General features: G+C 43.4%; 2 protein-coding genes across 2 annotated transcripts; both read right to left on the bottom strand.

Annotated features, from left to right (window-relative positions):
• Nucleotides 1-1,352: 1,352 nt before the first annotated feature.
• Nucleotides 1,353-12,261, bottom strand: MYCBP (MYC binding protein). Its single transcript, XM_023196473.3, has 5 exons — nt 12,162-12,261; nt 11,889-11,961; nt 6,726-6,774; nt 6,043-6,172; nt 1,353-3,579 (listed from the first exon to the last, which is right to left on the bottom strand). Exons 1-5 carry the CDS (start codon nt 12,243-12,245, stop codon nt 3,535-3,537), a joined length of 381 nt encoding a protein of 126 aa, XP_023052241.1. The 5' UTR covers nt 12,246-12,261; the 3' UTR covers nt 1,353-3,534.
• A 683-nt stretch (nt 12,262-12,944) lies between these two features.
• Nucleotides 12,945-15,217, bottom strand: GJA9 (gap junction protein alpha 9). Its single transcript, XM_023196470.3, has one exon. The coding sequence runs from the start codon at nt 14,976-14,978 to the stop codon at nt 13,434-13,436; it is 1,545 nt and encodes a 514-aa protein (XP_023052238.1). The 5' UTR covers nt 14,979-15,217; the 3' UTR covers nt 12,945-13,433.
• Between the last annotated feature and the right edge of the window lie 337 nt (nt 15,218-15,554).

The raw sequence follows: 15,554 nt of genomic DNA, 5'->3' as shown, positions 1-15,554 counted from the left end.
AACCTCTGACCAAAAACGAACCAACTCTATAGTATCTAATAGACTTGCAGAATGCACTTAAATAGTTAGAAGGGAAAAGAGCTCACCATCTCGAAAGGCAGCCAACTCCACTGTGGTAAACTTTTGTTTAAAAATTTCTTTAAGTCGGCCGGGCACAGTGGCTCACGCCTGTAATCCTAGCACTTTGGGAGGCAGAGGCGGGTGGATCACGAGGTCTGGAGATCCAGACCATCCAGGCTAACACGGTGAAACCCCGTCTCTACTAAAAACATGAAAAAAATTAGCCGGGCGTGGTGGCGGGCGCCTGTAGTCCCAGCTACTCGGGAGGCTCAGGCAGGAGAATGGCGTGAAACCAGGAGGCGGAGCTTGCAGTGAGCCGAGATCGCGCCACTGCACTCCAGCCTGGGCGACAGAGCGAGACTCCGTCTCAAAAAAAAGTCTTAAAGTCAAACCACACTCCCTGAAGCCTAATAGAATAAAATAGGAAGTCTTCATCTTTTTCATGACAACACTTCAAATACCAGATTGCAGTATTCATTACCCACTAAGTCTTCTCTGTTCCTTGCTGAGCATCCTGTTTCAACCATTCTATGGTGCTGTTCAATACAACTGATATACATGATAGACATGTTATTTTTCTGCAAACATGTAGCTGCTAGTCCTATGAGGAATGAGCACTTGAAATGTTGCTAGTGTAACTGAGGAACTTTTTGTTTTTTTTTCTTTTTTGAGACGGAGTCTCGCTCTGTCACTAGGCTGGAGTACAGTGGCACGATCTCAGCTCACTGCAACCTCTGCCTCCTGGGTTCAAGCGATTCTCCTGCCTCAGCCTCCTGAGTAGCTGGGACTACAGGCGCCCACCACCACGCCCAGCTAATTGTTGTATTTTTAGTAGAGACAGGGTTTCACCATGTTGGCCAGGATGGTCCCTGTCTCTTGTTCTGCATTCAATCTTGTCAATATTCATCAAACATCTGACTCCTACAAAGCAATACTAAACATTACAACTTTCAGAATGACCAAGTAACACCTAGACAATATTTCTATTTGTACTTTCCAGAATGGAATTTTTTTTTTAAGGATCCATAGGGTGGTTCACGTTGATAATCACTGGAACTAACACTTTGGTCAGCAATCCTAGTGCCTAAATGTGTATAGCTGCATTTCTGAACCTAAATGTTAAGACTTGATACTTCAGCTTTTTGGTTTAAGCCCAGCAGTTTGGGTATTCCACGTGGTTAAAATCATTTTAAAGCTTGTTTCAATATAGTCTTCCAACCAGACTTTCCAATTTGTGTCACAGATTTGGCACTACCATCTGGTCTGTATGTAATCCTTTACAGTTTGCAAGGCACTTTTACATCCATTATATTTAATTTGATTCTTACAACCACCTTCTGAGGTAGGCAAGATGTGAAGTTGATATTTTATAGACAAAGCAACAGAAGCATAACAGGAGCTTAACTGGTAGGATCCATTCTCTCTTCCATCGAGCATCTTGTTGTATATTGTCTTCATCCAAATCCTTGACAGAAATATTGAAGAGGACCTCTAGAGGCTAGGCTGATCCTGAATTCTTAAACAGCACTGACTGTTACAGCAATTTAAGCAAGTCAGTTTCACCTAAAAGTGTGATTATCGAACCCACATGTTGCCTTTCTGTTCAAAAAGGATAGTAGCAAAGACAGTCACAGTCACCTGGCTTACTGACATAAATATTAATACTAATCCAATGAGTAAAAAGCACATGAGGATTGGCTGCCACAAAAAAATTTCAACCTGTATCTACCAAAAAACTGTCACACCAACTAAAGAAGCCAAGTCTCCCTCTCTTCCAAAACCCTCATGGGGCCATGCTTTATTATAATGGTCTGTCACAGGTCCTAACCCACACTGTATTTGATTATATAGTCTCCTAATTAAGTCATTCCTCTTTATCACACCCAGCACTTAGTCCACTGCTGCCCATGTAGGAGGTACTCAAATTGGTAAAAGAGAAATCTATTCAAGCGAATGATCTTCTGGACCCACTCCAAAAACAAACTTGTGACTTCAAGAGGCACCAGCTATAGCCACATTCCTACTAACAGGGCTGATATAAATGCCCTTATAATTGGCTTGGCCATAGTCTCCAACAGGTGCCAAGGCTTTTGCTAGTTAAACCAGTTTTCATTGGATCATTTTGTTTTCTATGTGTTTTGACCAAAAACAAAGAAAGGTTCTCTAACAACAGAGAGAGAATATATGATACAGGAATATGTCTATAAAATGGCGGTCTATCAGTAAGGAAAATAAGTGATCAACAAAACAAAACATCTGACTGTAGGTCTAACCAAAGAAAGGAAAAAGGACTAACAAACAAGAATATAGTGCTTTACCATTTACAAATCTTTCACATACATTCTCATTTGACCCTCACAACAACCCTGTGAGGTAGGCATCACGGATATTCTACTCATTAAACAGATGAAGACAGTAAATCTTAGAGCAGTTCACTGATATGCCCAAGGCTCTACAGTTACGTGAGTGATTTGTATTAATATCAGTCTTTGGCCTAAAAATTCAGCACCCCTCTTCCCCTCATACTTGTCCCACCTACTTCACAGGGATTATATAATGAAGATAAAATGAATTCAAGACTAGAAAAATACTTTGAGGGAGAAAAGCACTATATAATTATACCTACAAACTATGATTTTCCACAATATATGGCTCATTCTTCTTCTCATCTCAGCTTGTGTGTGAACCCAGAGTTGTATATTGCCTCTGTCCTGTGCTCAGTAAGCAAATAAGGCAGGCAGGGGGTACAGTGTGATCCTGTTTAAAGTTACATAAATTACAATCAGGGTAACTGCTATTATTAGGCAAATTGAAAAACAGCACAGAAAGGCCAGTGTGCAACTAGGACCCACTAAAGCTCAGAGCAAAGCAATGCAAGATTATCAGACAAGGCATGATTGCATAGAAGGAAAATGTGGTGTCAGAGTTCAAACTGGCACACACACACAGTTATCTAAGGCAAAGTGGTGGCAAAGAAGTTATTTGTTCCATGTTACACAAACAAGAGCAGAAGACTTATGGGAACCTGTACAAAAGCATCTTGTGTCACACAGATCTCTCCAGCTGCCTATAGGGAATATACATAACAGTGTCACCTTCAAAGAATGACTGTACCTGTGTTCATATCCTGCACTATACCAAGGAATAGCTCCATGCTGAACTGTCTTGGCTAAAATACAACCAGTGCCATCATTCCTAATCAGACTAATAAACAGAATGTCTTTTAAGGTAATGAGTTAGATGGCTGTGTTTAGGTTTTTTTCAGGATTTACTTTGGATTCTCCTGCTTTAAGACCCAAAGAAAGTTATATTGAGTTTTTATTGATGATTCTATGTGTTTTTAACAGAGTGTGATAGGTGAATTAAACATATTAAAAGAGTTCTATAGCATCTGTTCAGAAAAGATTATATACTATACAAACTATTCAAGTCATACAAAACCATTTTTCATTGTCTTTTCAACTGAGAAGAATCCTATTCAGCACGCTTCTCCTCCTGAGGTGGTTCATACTGAGCAAGCTATGGGGCAAAGACAGAGGAATTTAGGTGAATTTCATTCTAAATTGGGTAAAAAATAGAAAAACAAGGTAACTGTTATATTCAACTAGTTATCAAGTCAGTAAATTGTATTTATATCAGTTTCTATAACTATCCATTTTAAACTCTTCAGTGATTTAAGATTTAATACAATCAAATCTAATGAAAGCCCTTTTCATATAAACCTTTAAAATTGCTTTGAAACTAAAATTTCATTCCAGATCATGACTGTACTGTTCAAATACTTGATATGCAATAAACTGTATCTTCCCAAAGATTCATTTGCTTATAAGGAACTTTCTTCCTCTCCACCAAAAGTTTACTGAAAATACCCACTGAAAAGTAGATAAAGAGTTATGTGACATGTCTTAACTTAGCCAATAAACTACTAATGTCTTTGAGTTAAAAGGTTCCAAAGAGTTAACTAGCATTACACATTGTGGAACCTTGGATAATTTAAAATAAATGCATTTTATTTTATGCTAAGTGTGGTTCCTTGCAAGAACACTAGGCTAACATTAGGGTTCTGCCAACTACCTGTTGGAGTTGAGAAGCTTATTAGACTTCACTGTGCTTTCGTTTCCTCACCTATAAAGTGGCTTGTGTACTTGTTTCACTTATCTCACAAAGTTGTTGAGAAGATAAATTATGAGAAATACTCAGAGTAAGGTAAAATACATTATGTGATTAAGAACGTGTTAGGCCGGGCGCGGTGGCTCAAGCCTTTAATCCCAGCACTTTGGGAGGCCGAGACGGGCGGATCACTAGGTCAGGAGATCGAGACCATCCTGGCTAACACGGTGAAACCCCGTCTCTACTAAAAAATACAAAAAAACTAGCCGGGCGAGGTGGCGGGCGCCTGTAGTCCCAGCTACTCGGGAGGCTGAGGCAGGAGAATGGCGTAAACCCGGGAGGCGGAGCTTGCAGTGAGCTGAGATCTGGCCACTGCACTCCAGCCTGGGCGACAGAGCGAGACTCCGTCTCCTAAAAAAAAAAAAAAAAAAAAAAGAACGTGTTAAGACCTCAAAGACTTAAGAGTTGATTAATTTGAAGTTCATGAAAATTCTCACAGGACTTTGAAAAAAGAAAAAACTGGCTGGGTGTGGTGGCTCATGCCTATAATCCCAACACTTTGGGAGGCCAAGCCAGGAGGAATGTTTGAGCCCATGAGTTTGAGACCAACCTGGGCAACACAGTGGGACCCCATTTCTAAAAAAATTTAAAAATTAGCCGAGCATGGTGGCAAATGCCTGCAGTCCCAGCTACTCAGGAGGCAGAGGTCGGGGGATTGCTTGAGCCTGGGAAGTCAAGGCTGCAGTGAGACATGACTACACCACTGCACACCAGCCTGGGTAACAGAGACCCTGTCTCAAAAAAAGAAAGAATAAACTTTAGCACTAGATAAAATTAACTCCTAACAAATTTACAGAGGGCCACCACATATGGCCTTGCAGACTATGAACTGTACAAATTCTAAGAGGTACCATTTACAAAGCAGTGGCCCCATATTGGCCTACTTAAAATCAACTGCTTAAGAACTTCAGAACTGACCATTTACTTATAAAGAGCATTAACCAATATTCTCATCCTTTTGTTGATGCAGGTTCCTAAGAACCTTTTTTTTTTTTTTTTTTGAGATGGAGTTTCATTCTTGTTGCCTAGGCTGGAGTGCAGTGGCACGGTCTTGGCTCACTGCAACCTCCACCTCCCGGGTTCAAGCAATTCTCCTGCCTCAGCCTCCCAGGTAGCTGGGATTATAGGCATGCACCACCAAGTCCGGCTAATTTTGTATTTTCAGTAGAGACGGGGTGTGTCCGTGTTGGCCAGGCTGATCTCGAACACCTGACCTCAGGTGATCTGCCCACCTCGGCCTCCCAAAGTGCTGGGATTATAGGCGTGAGCCACCGCACCCAGCCAGACCTCTTCTTGACCACACTTTGCTTCTTTGCTTGTCCTATTTCCAGTATGTCTTGTGGTTTTCTTGTTTTCTTTTCTTTCCCCCAGCGTGAGATGAAGTCTCATTCTGTCACCCAGGCTGGAATGCAGTGGCACAATCTCGGCTCACTGGAACTTACACCTCCCAGGTTCAAGCGATTCTCCTGCCTCAGCCTCCAGAGTAGCTGGGATTACAGGCACATGCCACCATGCCTGGCTAATTTTTGTATTCTTAGTAGAGACAGGGTTTCACCATGTTGGCTAGGCTGGTCTCGAACTCTTGACCTCGTGATCTGCCCACCTTGGCCTCCCAAAGTGCTAGAATTACAGGCATGAGCCGCCACGCCCGGCCTGTCTTGTGGTCTAGACAGAGCATAACTTTGGCCTTTGCAATGAATTCAAATTGATATTCACCCACCTTCCTCCCCTCCTGTCCATTTTAGTGAGGTTTTCATCATATAATTATTACAGGTAAAATTATTTTAACATGAATTATTTTTTAAAATTTACCTTTGCTTTCAGTTTTTTATTTTCTTCTACAATAGCTTCATATTTCTCTTTCATTTCGGCCAGTTCTAGGCGAAGCAGCTCTATTTCTGGATTCTCTGGGGTAGCAGCTCCTAAGTGATGCTTTAAAAAACTATTATCAATGTTAAGAACTTACTTATTAGACATGAATGAAACTAATGAAATAGCACAGAGTAGTATCAATATCCCTGACCAGAGTCACCCACTTTACCACCAATATCTACCCAGAGATCACCATCCAAAAACTCAAGTGAAAGTAACTTTCTCTGCCGGGCATGGTGGCTCACGCCTGTAATCCCAACACTTTGGGAGGCCGAGTTGGGCAGATCATGAGGTCAGGAGTTTGAGACTAGCCTGACCAACATAGTGAAACGCTGTCTCTACTAAAAATACAAAAAATTAGCTGGGCTTGGTGGCAAGCACCTGTAATCCCAGCTACTTGGGAGGCGGAGGCAAGAGAATCGCTTAAAGCCGGGAGGCGGAGGTTGCAGTGAGCCAAGATCACACCACTGCACTCCCCACCAGGCAACAGTGCAAGACTCCGTCTCCAAAAAAAAAAAAGTAACTTTCTCAATATTCAGAAGTATTTTAAAGGTTATTGTCTATCTAAAAAAATAAGAGTTTCAAAATAAAGCCTTTTTCTGACTTGAAAGATGAAAGGATACTCCAAAGCACTGTTAGGTTTCTCTGGTTCTTCATATAAGGCTACCAACACTGCAAATCAAAAAGCAGAAAAAGCAACAATTGACGTATTAAATTTGAATGGCTGAAATTATATTCCATTACCAAGTAAATATTAGGTGCCAACTATATGCTGAGCACGTTGCAAAGACTATACAATGCTGAACAAGACAGACAAGGTCCCTGTTCTCAACAAATTTACAGTCAAGTGTAAAAGATATGCAAGGAACTAGACAGAGGGTGTCAAGCAGTAATACTGGATAATGGGTTACGGTAGCACACTGGAAGAACACCTAAGCAAGCCTAGGACATCAGGGAAGGATTCCTAAAGGAAGGCAAAGACCTGATACCTAGGGGATGAGTGTTTCAGATAAAATGGGAAGGCCCAGGAGCAAGAAAACAATGTATTGAGGAACTGAAAATTCAAGTATGGTTGGAGATGTAATTTGGCAGGAAAGGAAGCTGGAAAGGTGGTCATGGCCACATTATGGAGGGTCATGCAAATTTGGTTGGCATATAATTAAACAGTTTTAAGGAAGGGAGTGACAGGATCCACTCTTAACTGCTATGTGAACCAGCTGGAGTGGGATGAGGATAAAGGCAGGAAGAACAGTTAAAAGGCTTATGTGGTCATCCAGTTTAAAAAGACAGCAACCTGCAGCAGAGTGATGCGAGTGATAGAACAGTGAGAAGAAAGAAATTCGAGAATTTAGGAAAGAATCAACAGGACTATGGTAATTACTGGAAGACGCTCTGAATTCAAACATGATCTTAAAAGTGAAGTTTGTTTTGCTAAATAACCCCAACCAATTTGAGTCAACATGCTCAAATCAACATTAAAATAAGATATACTTGAGTGGTTTCATATCTAATCACTCATATGAGCACTGCCTTGCTCTTCATCTATGGAACAAATTCTTCCTAGAATTTACTACTTCGACAAAAAAACTCTAAATTAGTAGTTGGCCTTTTTGTGCATGGAACCCTTTGAAAAATTTAATAAAAGCAAAAGAAGTAACCATACACAAAAAAATGTGGCTGGGCACAGTGGCTCACGCCTGTAATCCCATCACTTTGGGAGGCCGAGGCGGGCAAATCACCAGGTCAGGAGATCAAGACCATCCTGGCTAACACAGTGAAACCCCGTCTCTACTAAAAATACAAAAAATTAGCCGAGCGTGGTGGCCGATGGCTGTAGTCCCAGCTACTCGGGAGGCTGAGGCAGGAAAACTGCATGAACCTGGGAGGTGGAGCTTACAGTGAGCTGAGATCATGCCACTGCACTCCAGCCTGGGCAACAGAGCAAGACTCTGTCTAAAAGAAAAAAAAACAGTGATAGATATCTAGACCCCAAGTTAAGTCCTGTTGTAAACCAACTTACATACTTCTTTTGTTCTTTTAGAGTTTTAATAACTTACCAAAATAATATACAGTATGAAAAACTCAAATAGGCAACTATATTTAACAATTTACATTGAGTTCTGATAGTTACTCTTCATCTAAATACACTTAACAGCACTATTTTTTGAGAAATTCGTTGTTTTTGTTTGTTTTTGAGACGGAGTTTCGCTCTTGTTGCCCTGGCTGGAGTGCAAAGGCATGCAATCTCCGCTCACCACAACCTCCGCCTCCCAGGTTCAAGCGATTCTCCTGCCTCAGCCTCTCTAGTAGCTGGGATTACAGGCATGCCCCACCATGCCCGGCTAATTTTGTATTTTTAGTAGAGACGGGGTTTCTCCATGTTGGTCAGGCTAGTCTCAAACTCCCGACCTCAGGTGATCTGCCCTCCTCAGCGTCCCAAAGTTCTGGAATTACAGGCATGAGCCACTGCACCCAGCCAAATCCTAATTTTATAAGACACGAATATTAATAGTCTTCTCTCTCCTCTTATTCCCCCATCCCATTTCTTTTGGCTTCTAATTTCTGTCAGTGGTACTTACAAGGTTGATCATTGCAGAAGATACTGTAAATACTAAGTTTCCTGTGTTTTTCTATAAATGAAATGCACTTCCTTTTAATCAGACAAGAACTCTATACCCAATCGTGCGCCCCTTTTTGCCTTCGCAGCCAGGATTTTTAGAGGTTGATATAGTGCTCAGAATAGCTAAAATGCTTCAGCTTCCAAATGACTTATCATCTTTATCTTTAGCCATCCTTTCATAGTGTTTTAATGTTATAAACTATTTCAAATCATCTTGGAAATAAGCTGTAAAAAATTTAGGCCAGACACAGTGGCTCATGCCTGAAATTCCAGCACTTTGAGAGGCCAAGGCAGGAGGATTGCTTGAGCCTAGGAGTTTTTGAGATCAACCTGGGCAACACCCCGACTCTACCAAAAAAAAAAAAAGAAAAAATTGGTTGGGCATGGTGACTCACGCCTGTAATCCCAGCACTTTGGGAGGCCTAGGCAGGCGGATCATGAAGTCAAGAGATCAAGACCATCCTGGCTAACACAGTGAAACCCTGTCTCTACTAAATATACAAAAAATTAGCTGGGCGTGGTGGCGGGCACCTGTAGTCCCAGCTACTTGGGAGGTTGAGGCAGGAGAATGGCATGAACCCAGGAGGCGGAGCTTGCAGTGAGCCGAAACAGAACCACTGCACTCCAGCCTGGGTGACAAAGCGAGACTCCGTCTCAAAAAAAAAAAAAAAATTAAAAATTAGCTGGGCATGGTGGTGCATGCCTGTAGTCCCAGCTACTTGGGTGTCTGAGGTGGAAGAATTGCTTGAACCTGGGAGATTTAAGACTGCAGTGAGACGTGACTGCACCACTGCACTCCAGTCTGGGCGACAGAGACCTTGTCTCGAAAATATATATATATATGTAAATTAAATTTGTGAGGCTGGGCACAGGGGGTCATGCCTATAACATCAACACTTGGGGAAGCTAAGACAAGAGGATCACTTGAGGCCAGGCATTCCTGGGTGACAGAGTAAGACTGTCTCAAAAAAAATAGAAAGTAAAAACAAATAGAATTGTGTAAAGCACCTGTGTTTGAAGCTGAAAATCAAATTTTTAATAAATCACATCAATACTGTGTTGGCTGATGTTATTTAGGAGCCTGGAAATCTAAGGAGATTGAAAGGTTAAATTCTAGTGGAGGCCAGGCGCGGTGGCTCACACTTGTAATCCCAGCACTTTGAGGGGCTGAGGCGAGCAGATCACCTGAGGTAAGGAGTTCAAGACCAGCCTGGCCCACCTGGTGAAACCTCGTCTCTACTAAAAATACAAAAAATTAGCTGAGCATGGTGGCACATGCCTGTAGTCCCAGCTACTTGGGAGGCTGAGGCAGGACAATCGCTTGAACCCGGAGGTGGAGGTTGCAGTGAGCTGAGATCATGCCACTGCACTCCAGCCTGGGCAACATCTTCTGTGTAGTCAGTTACCTCCTACAACTGTCATTTTTCTGTCTTTTACCATTCAATCTTTCACTTGCTCCATCCAACCACTCTGGCCTCCTTATACTTCCTGAAACTCTTGACAGATATTGTTTCTTTCAGGTTTCTGCTCAAAAGTACTTAAGAAAGGCCTTCCCCCCACCACCTTATATAAAATGACACACACATGCCTCCTGTCGTTTTTTTTTTTTTTTTTTTTTTGAGACAGAGTGTCACTGTTGCCCAGGGGCACAATCACAACTCACTGCAGCCTTGACCTCTTGGGTTCAAGTGATTCTCTCACCTCAGCCTCCAGAGTAGCTAAATTACAGGCACACACCATGCCCAGCAATTTTTTCTGTTAAGAGACGGGAGTTTTGCCATGTTGCCCAGACTAGTCTTGAACTCCTGGGATCTAGCGGTTCACCCACCTCAGCCTCCCAAAGTGCTGAGACTACAGTCATGAGCCACGTGCCTGGCCTCACCTGTTACTCTTTATCCCTAATTTCGCTGTATTTTTATCTGTAACATTTACCTCTAGCTGACACTATGTATTTATGTATTTGTCTCCCTCAACTAGGACATAAGCTTATGAGAACCCAGACTTTTATCCTCCTCTGCTTATCTCCAGTGTGCAGAACAGATGCCTGAGTAAAATGATTAAATGAAAGAAATGAACTTGTAGAGTTTTTAGAGGGAATGACATTCAAAGCATCCGTGATACTTCCAGAGACAACATAGCACAGTACTTTCAGAGTAGTCCCTTAACACTTGCTGAAGTTTATTTGCAAAGAGGTAAACTATTATCTGAACCCCAAATAGGTAACAATTCAAAACTACTAGCCTGCTTTCTGCTAAGACCCAGGAGTTATGCTCCTAGAATTTTCCTCTAAACTTTGCTTCTGTCCAAAGAGCAGTTACCTACTTATTTCCCACACTTCCCAAACTTCCTAGTTTCATATGACCCAAGTCCTGATCCCTGCCAACAATTCCATTCTACACCCTTGAAAATCCCAGTGAGTTAAGTGACATAGCAGGCATTTAAATTACTGCTAAGCTAATGAAGTAAACTGTACCCCACCCCTTGGAATCCTCCTGTTTCCGACACTTTACTCATCTACTTACTTAGATCTTGAAGCCACGAATGAAGAGATACAGCGTTAACAGTAAGTTTTCATTTTAAAAAGTGAAAACAATGTAACCATCTTGATATGCCCTCGAGCTCTTTAAACTGTAATTCGACTTTAACTATGAAATATACACAAAATAAGAATTGACACAGACTAAGGAATGGGGGCTGAAAAGCCACAGCCATCTCCTACTTCGGGGATTAGGCTCACTCAACTACTTCATAGCCCACTTTGAAATTCGGTCATTTTTCCAGTTGCTCTTTGTTGGAGGGAAACTGTTTCTTAACAAGATTCTGAGGACTCCACAAAAACCGTAAGGTGGGAGGAATTGGGATCTGAAGGTCTTTGGCAAACATGTCCACTGCGGCTGCTCGAGGCAAAGCAACGGAAGTTGAAGAGACTTTGCAACAGCTGCAAGAGTTTCACTCCCAGTGCGGAGAAGGGTAGCGTAGCTAGGCTACCTCACCCGGGCGGCCTCCAGCAGCCAGGTCCCTGCCGAACCCCGAGGCCCACCTCGCTGGACCCCGGACGGGCCCCATCTGTTTCCCCTCCTTCCCCACGCTACGGCCCGCTGGGGAAAGGGGCAGCGCCGGGGAGCACGACGAGGGCACGAGGTACCCTCTTCTAGCTCAGGCTCACCCTTGGTCAGCGTGTCCAGCACCCCCGACTTCTCCAAGTACCTCCGGAACTGCTCACGCTTCGAGTCGGCGGCCTGAAGAGACACCGGGGGTCAGTGGCCAGAGCCCAGGAGCCGAGCAGGAAGAAGGCGCTGGGAGTCTGGCAACCCCGCCTCCGCCTCGCTACCTCGGGGGCCTCCCGCCCAAACCTGCGCGCGCGACCCCACTCCCACCCAGAGCCGACCAACGGCTTGCTACCGCCCGCATGCCCCCAGCCACGCCGCGCCCCCCTCACTTTGTAATGGGCCATAGTGACAGCGGCAGCGGCGTAGCTGGCGCCGGAGACCGCGACTGGCGGGTTGGGAGCAGAACTGCTCATGCGCGGAAGGGGGTGCGCGCCTGCGCACTTGCGAACCACGGGCAGGGATCGCCGGGGTGTGGCCTGTTTTCATGGCGACCAGGACGCTCTGCATCCCCCGTTGCAGGCTGAGCCAAGGGAGGCTGCGTATGCCCGCCCCTCTGGCTATTGGAGCCACACCTCTTCCTCTTCCGGTCCGCGTAGCGATTCGTTTTCTTTGCAAGAGATGAGGTTTTGGTAACTCTGTGCTGGCGTCCGGAGGCAGGGCCCGGGAGCACTGGGACTATTGCGAGAGGAAGGATCGCCGCACGGTAGTAGCGAGTTCATCTTTCTCATCTGGGACCTCGGAAACTGTGGTGACCCATAGGTGCTGGACTTCTTGGCTCTCGTCCTGAGAAAGTGTTCACGACTTTGCAATAGCTGAGGAGGGTGTTTAGAATCATGTATTTTGGTTCCAGCTTTTATCTTTGGAGTCTCCTTGAGTCGTGGTTGACTTGATGTGGGCTTCTGGAGGATGAGTAGTAACGAGCTTGCAATAGCTTTTGAGCGCTGTGCGCCAGGCAATGTAGAAAACACGGGTATTTTAAATTTTAATCCTCACAACACCCCTGTAGGGTGCGTACTGTTAATTAAGTGGAGAGGTTAGACGTCCAGTGAGTAGAGCCGAGTCCAATCCGGGTAGTGAATCACGATGCTATGAACTGGTGAAGGGAAGCCACGGATCTTTTTAAGATTTTATTTACTAGGTAGCAACATGTGATTATACTCAAGACACATCAGGATGCAGTCTAGAAGGAAACCACGTGATTGTGTTCCAGGGGCAAACAAAATTAACCCAATGTCCAAGGTGGAATTATATAGATGAAGAACCGTGTCCTGAGGCTGTGGTCTCTTCAAAGAGAAAACCTGATCAAACCATTTAGCCCCAGTTCTGAACATGTGATTTTCCCAAAATCAGTTACACACATTCGAAAGAATATCATTTAAAAAAAAAAAAAAAATCCTGATTTGACAACCTTATGTCTTTGGATTTAGAAGTATTCTTTCACAATCTAGAATTAGAGCTGTTTTTCCCTTGCTGAAATGAGTTTGCAGTTGTCTGTCTTAACAGCTGGTCTTTAGAGCTGCCCATATCTGTTTTGTCCGTGCCCCACCACCACTAGGCTACTTCTCTGATGATATATATAATGTCTAAAAGCCAACCGCTGTTTAGATCTGAAGATCTGTGGGAACCCGCCTACCAATGAGATTGTTCGTTAGGGACACTACGTGATTTGGAGGACAAACAGGATTATTACAGGTTCTGACCAACCCTAGGTCAAAGGACAGCCCTTCCAAAGAATCAGCTGTGTTTGGAATGTCAAGTGATTGAGACTCTCCTTGTGAAGGAGGAAGGGTTCTGACTATGCCCTTTCTGAACTGGCCCTTGAGGTTACCTTTAGGAGGTGACCCCCGGTTTCCATGTTCTGTAGAGGAACCCCATGTAGCTGTAAGCCACCGCGGTTTCCAATCGCAGTTAGCTGGCAAGGAGAAAGCTGTTTGGGGTGACTGCCTCCTGTTGTTCTCTCCATCTATAGCAACACCTGGAATAGAATGGTGACCCCTAGAGTAGTAGTTCCTTTTGCTGTCTTTGCCTTCAGTTTCTCTTTTTTCCCTTAACTGGTTACCATTAACTTCTTTTCCAAATATTTTATGAGTGTCTTTATTATTTGAACTGATGTGTTGAAAATGAGTACAGCTAGTACTAAGTGTGGAAATCTCATTAGAAAGTACAGTTTCCTGTTCATTCAAAATGCATTTCTCATCATTTACACTGTGATTGTCAGGATTTGGCTGCAATACAGAAGATGAATTTAAACTAGGGTACACTGCAGTGTGTGTTTGCTTTTCCACTAGCAGATTATAATCCGGGGCAGAAGGGAGTCGCTTCAGTGAATTTGCAGATGTGCTCTGATATTTGGCTACGTTTTGTTTTGCCTTGTTTGCATGGAATTCATTATGTTCCTTCTTCAACTTGTATTTTCCCCAAATCCCTCTTTTAATCTTTTTAAAACCTAGGTGGAAAATTTCTAGAATGTTTAAGAAAAGTGAAATAGTGGCTATAGATTGCATAAATAATAGGAATATTGTCTTTTCTGTTGGTCTTGAGACAAAACAGTCGATTATATTTGGACACGGGTGGCCATGGCACTTAAATAGAGGCTCTAAGTGAAATCCATATAAAAGGTACTGTCCAATCATGAATCCAACTTCAACCACAGAGCGAGTGAAAATGTGTATCACATAAGTGCAAAGCAAGGTTCCTCTGAGTGGAGCTTTATTTAGTTTCCTTTTCTCCAGCTGACAAAGCTCTTGCTCCAATCTCCTCCGATCCCTAGGCATTTCAAACTCTACCCCCTCCAGTTCTACTCTTAACTGAGCTTTCATCCTTTGCCTCTCTTCCTCTAGAACTCTCAGTCGGTACAATGCATGGCCCATGTAGACCAGGGATGGTGAAGACACAAATATCACCTGCAGAACCCAATATCTAATGAGGGAGATAGGAAAGGCCTGGTCGTAGCATACATTTCTGCAGCCTGGTTGTTCTGTATTGCAGATGAAGCCGGACTGCTCATCATTCCAGACATCTTCAGCTGCTACACCCAGAACAAGCATTCGAAATATGAATAGGATGGTGAGCCAGATCTTTCCAATCATGGTGGAGTGGATGTGAACTTCCTCCAGAGTATCTCCAAGGAGATTCCAGTCCCCCATGTTTATTTAGTCAGCCATCTTAGCTCTGATCCCCATCAAATAAGAAGCAGATAAATTCTTCCATTCTGAAGGGAGCACTATTTCTTAAAGCAAACCTATGGTGAAAATATAACAATATGTCACTTGTATATGCTGGTTGCTTTACTTTTTCCCTAGATAGCTGTGGGGTTTTTTCTTTGTTTGTTGAGACAGAGTCTCCCTCTGTTGCCCAGGCTGGAGTACAGTGTTGCAGCCACAACTCACTGCAGCCTCAACCTCCCAGGCTCAAGCAATCATCTCCCCTCTCAGCCTCCTAAGTAGCTGGGACTACAGGTGTGTGCCACTACACCCAGATAATTTTTTTATTTTTTGTAGAGACAGGGTCTCACTATATTGCTGCAGCTAGTCTCAAACTCCTAGACTCAAGTGATACTCTTGCCTTGGCCTCCCAAAGTGTGGGGATTACAGGTGTGAGTCACCACACCTGGCCAAAGTGTTAATCTGTTACCAATAATATATTTAAATGTCAGGAATTTAAAATCACTTATATTTAGACATCACAATATAATGAAAAAACATGATACCTGGAGGAGGAGT

Source organism: Piliocolobus tephrosceles, chromosome 1 (assembly GCF_002776525.5).
Source record: "Piliocolobus tephrosceles isolate RC106 chromosome 1, ASM277652v3, whole genome shotgun sequence".
Lineage (NCBI taxonomy): Eukaryota > Metazoa > Chordata > Mammalia > Primates > Cercopithecidae > Piliocolobus > Piliocolobus tephrosceles.
This window is presented reverse-complemented; position numbering and strand designations above follow the sequence as displayed.

Bases quoted from the DNA above. Each gene is read 5' to 3' on its own strand.
- MYCBP (XM_023196473.3), bottom strand. From the start codon at position 12,245: ATGAGCAGTTCTGCTCCCAACCCGCCAGTCGCGGTCTCCGGCGCCAGC. The intron at 6,173-6,725 runs GTATCCTTTCAT...CATTGATAATAG, and splicing joins AAACCTAACAGTGCTTTGGA to TTTTTTAAAGCATCACTTAG. The intron at 3,580-6,042 runs GTAAATTTTAAA...TTTGCCCCATAG, and splicing joins ATAAAAAACTGAAAGCAAAG to CTTGCTCAGTATGAACCACC.
- GJA9 (XM_023196470.3), bottom strand. From the start codon at position 14,978: ATGGGGGACTGGAATCTCCTTGGAGATACTCTGGAGGAAGTTCACATC.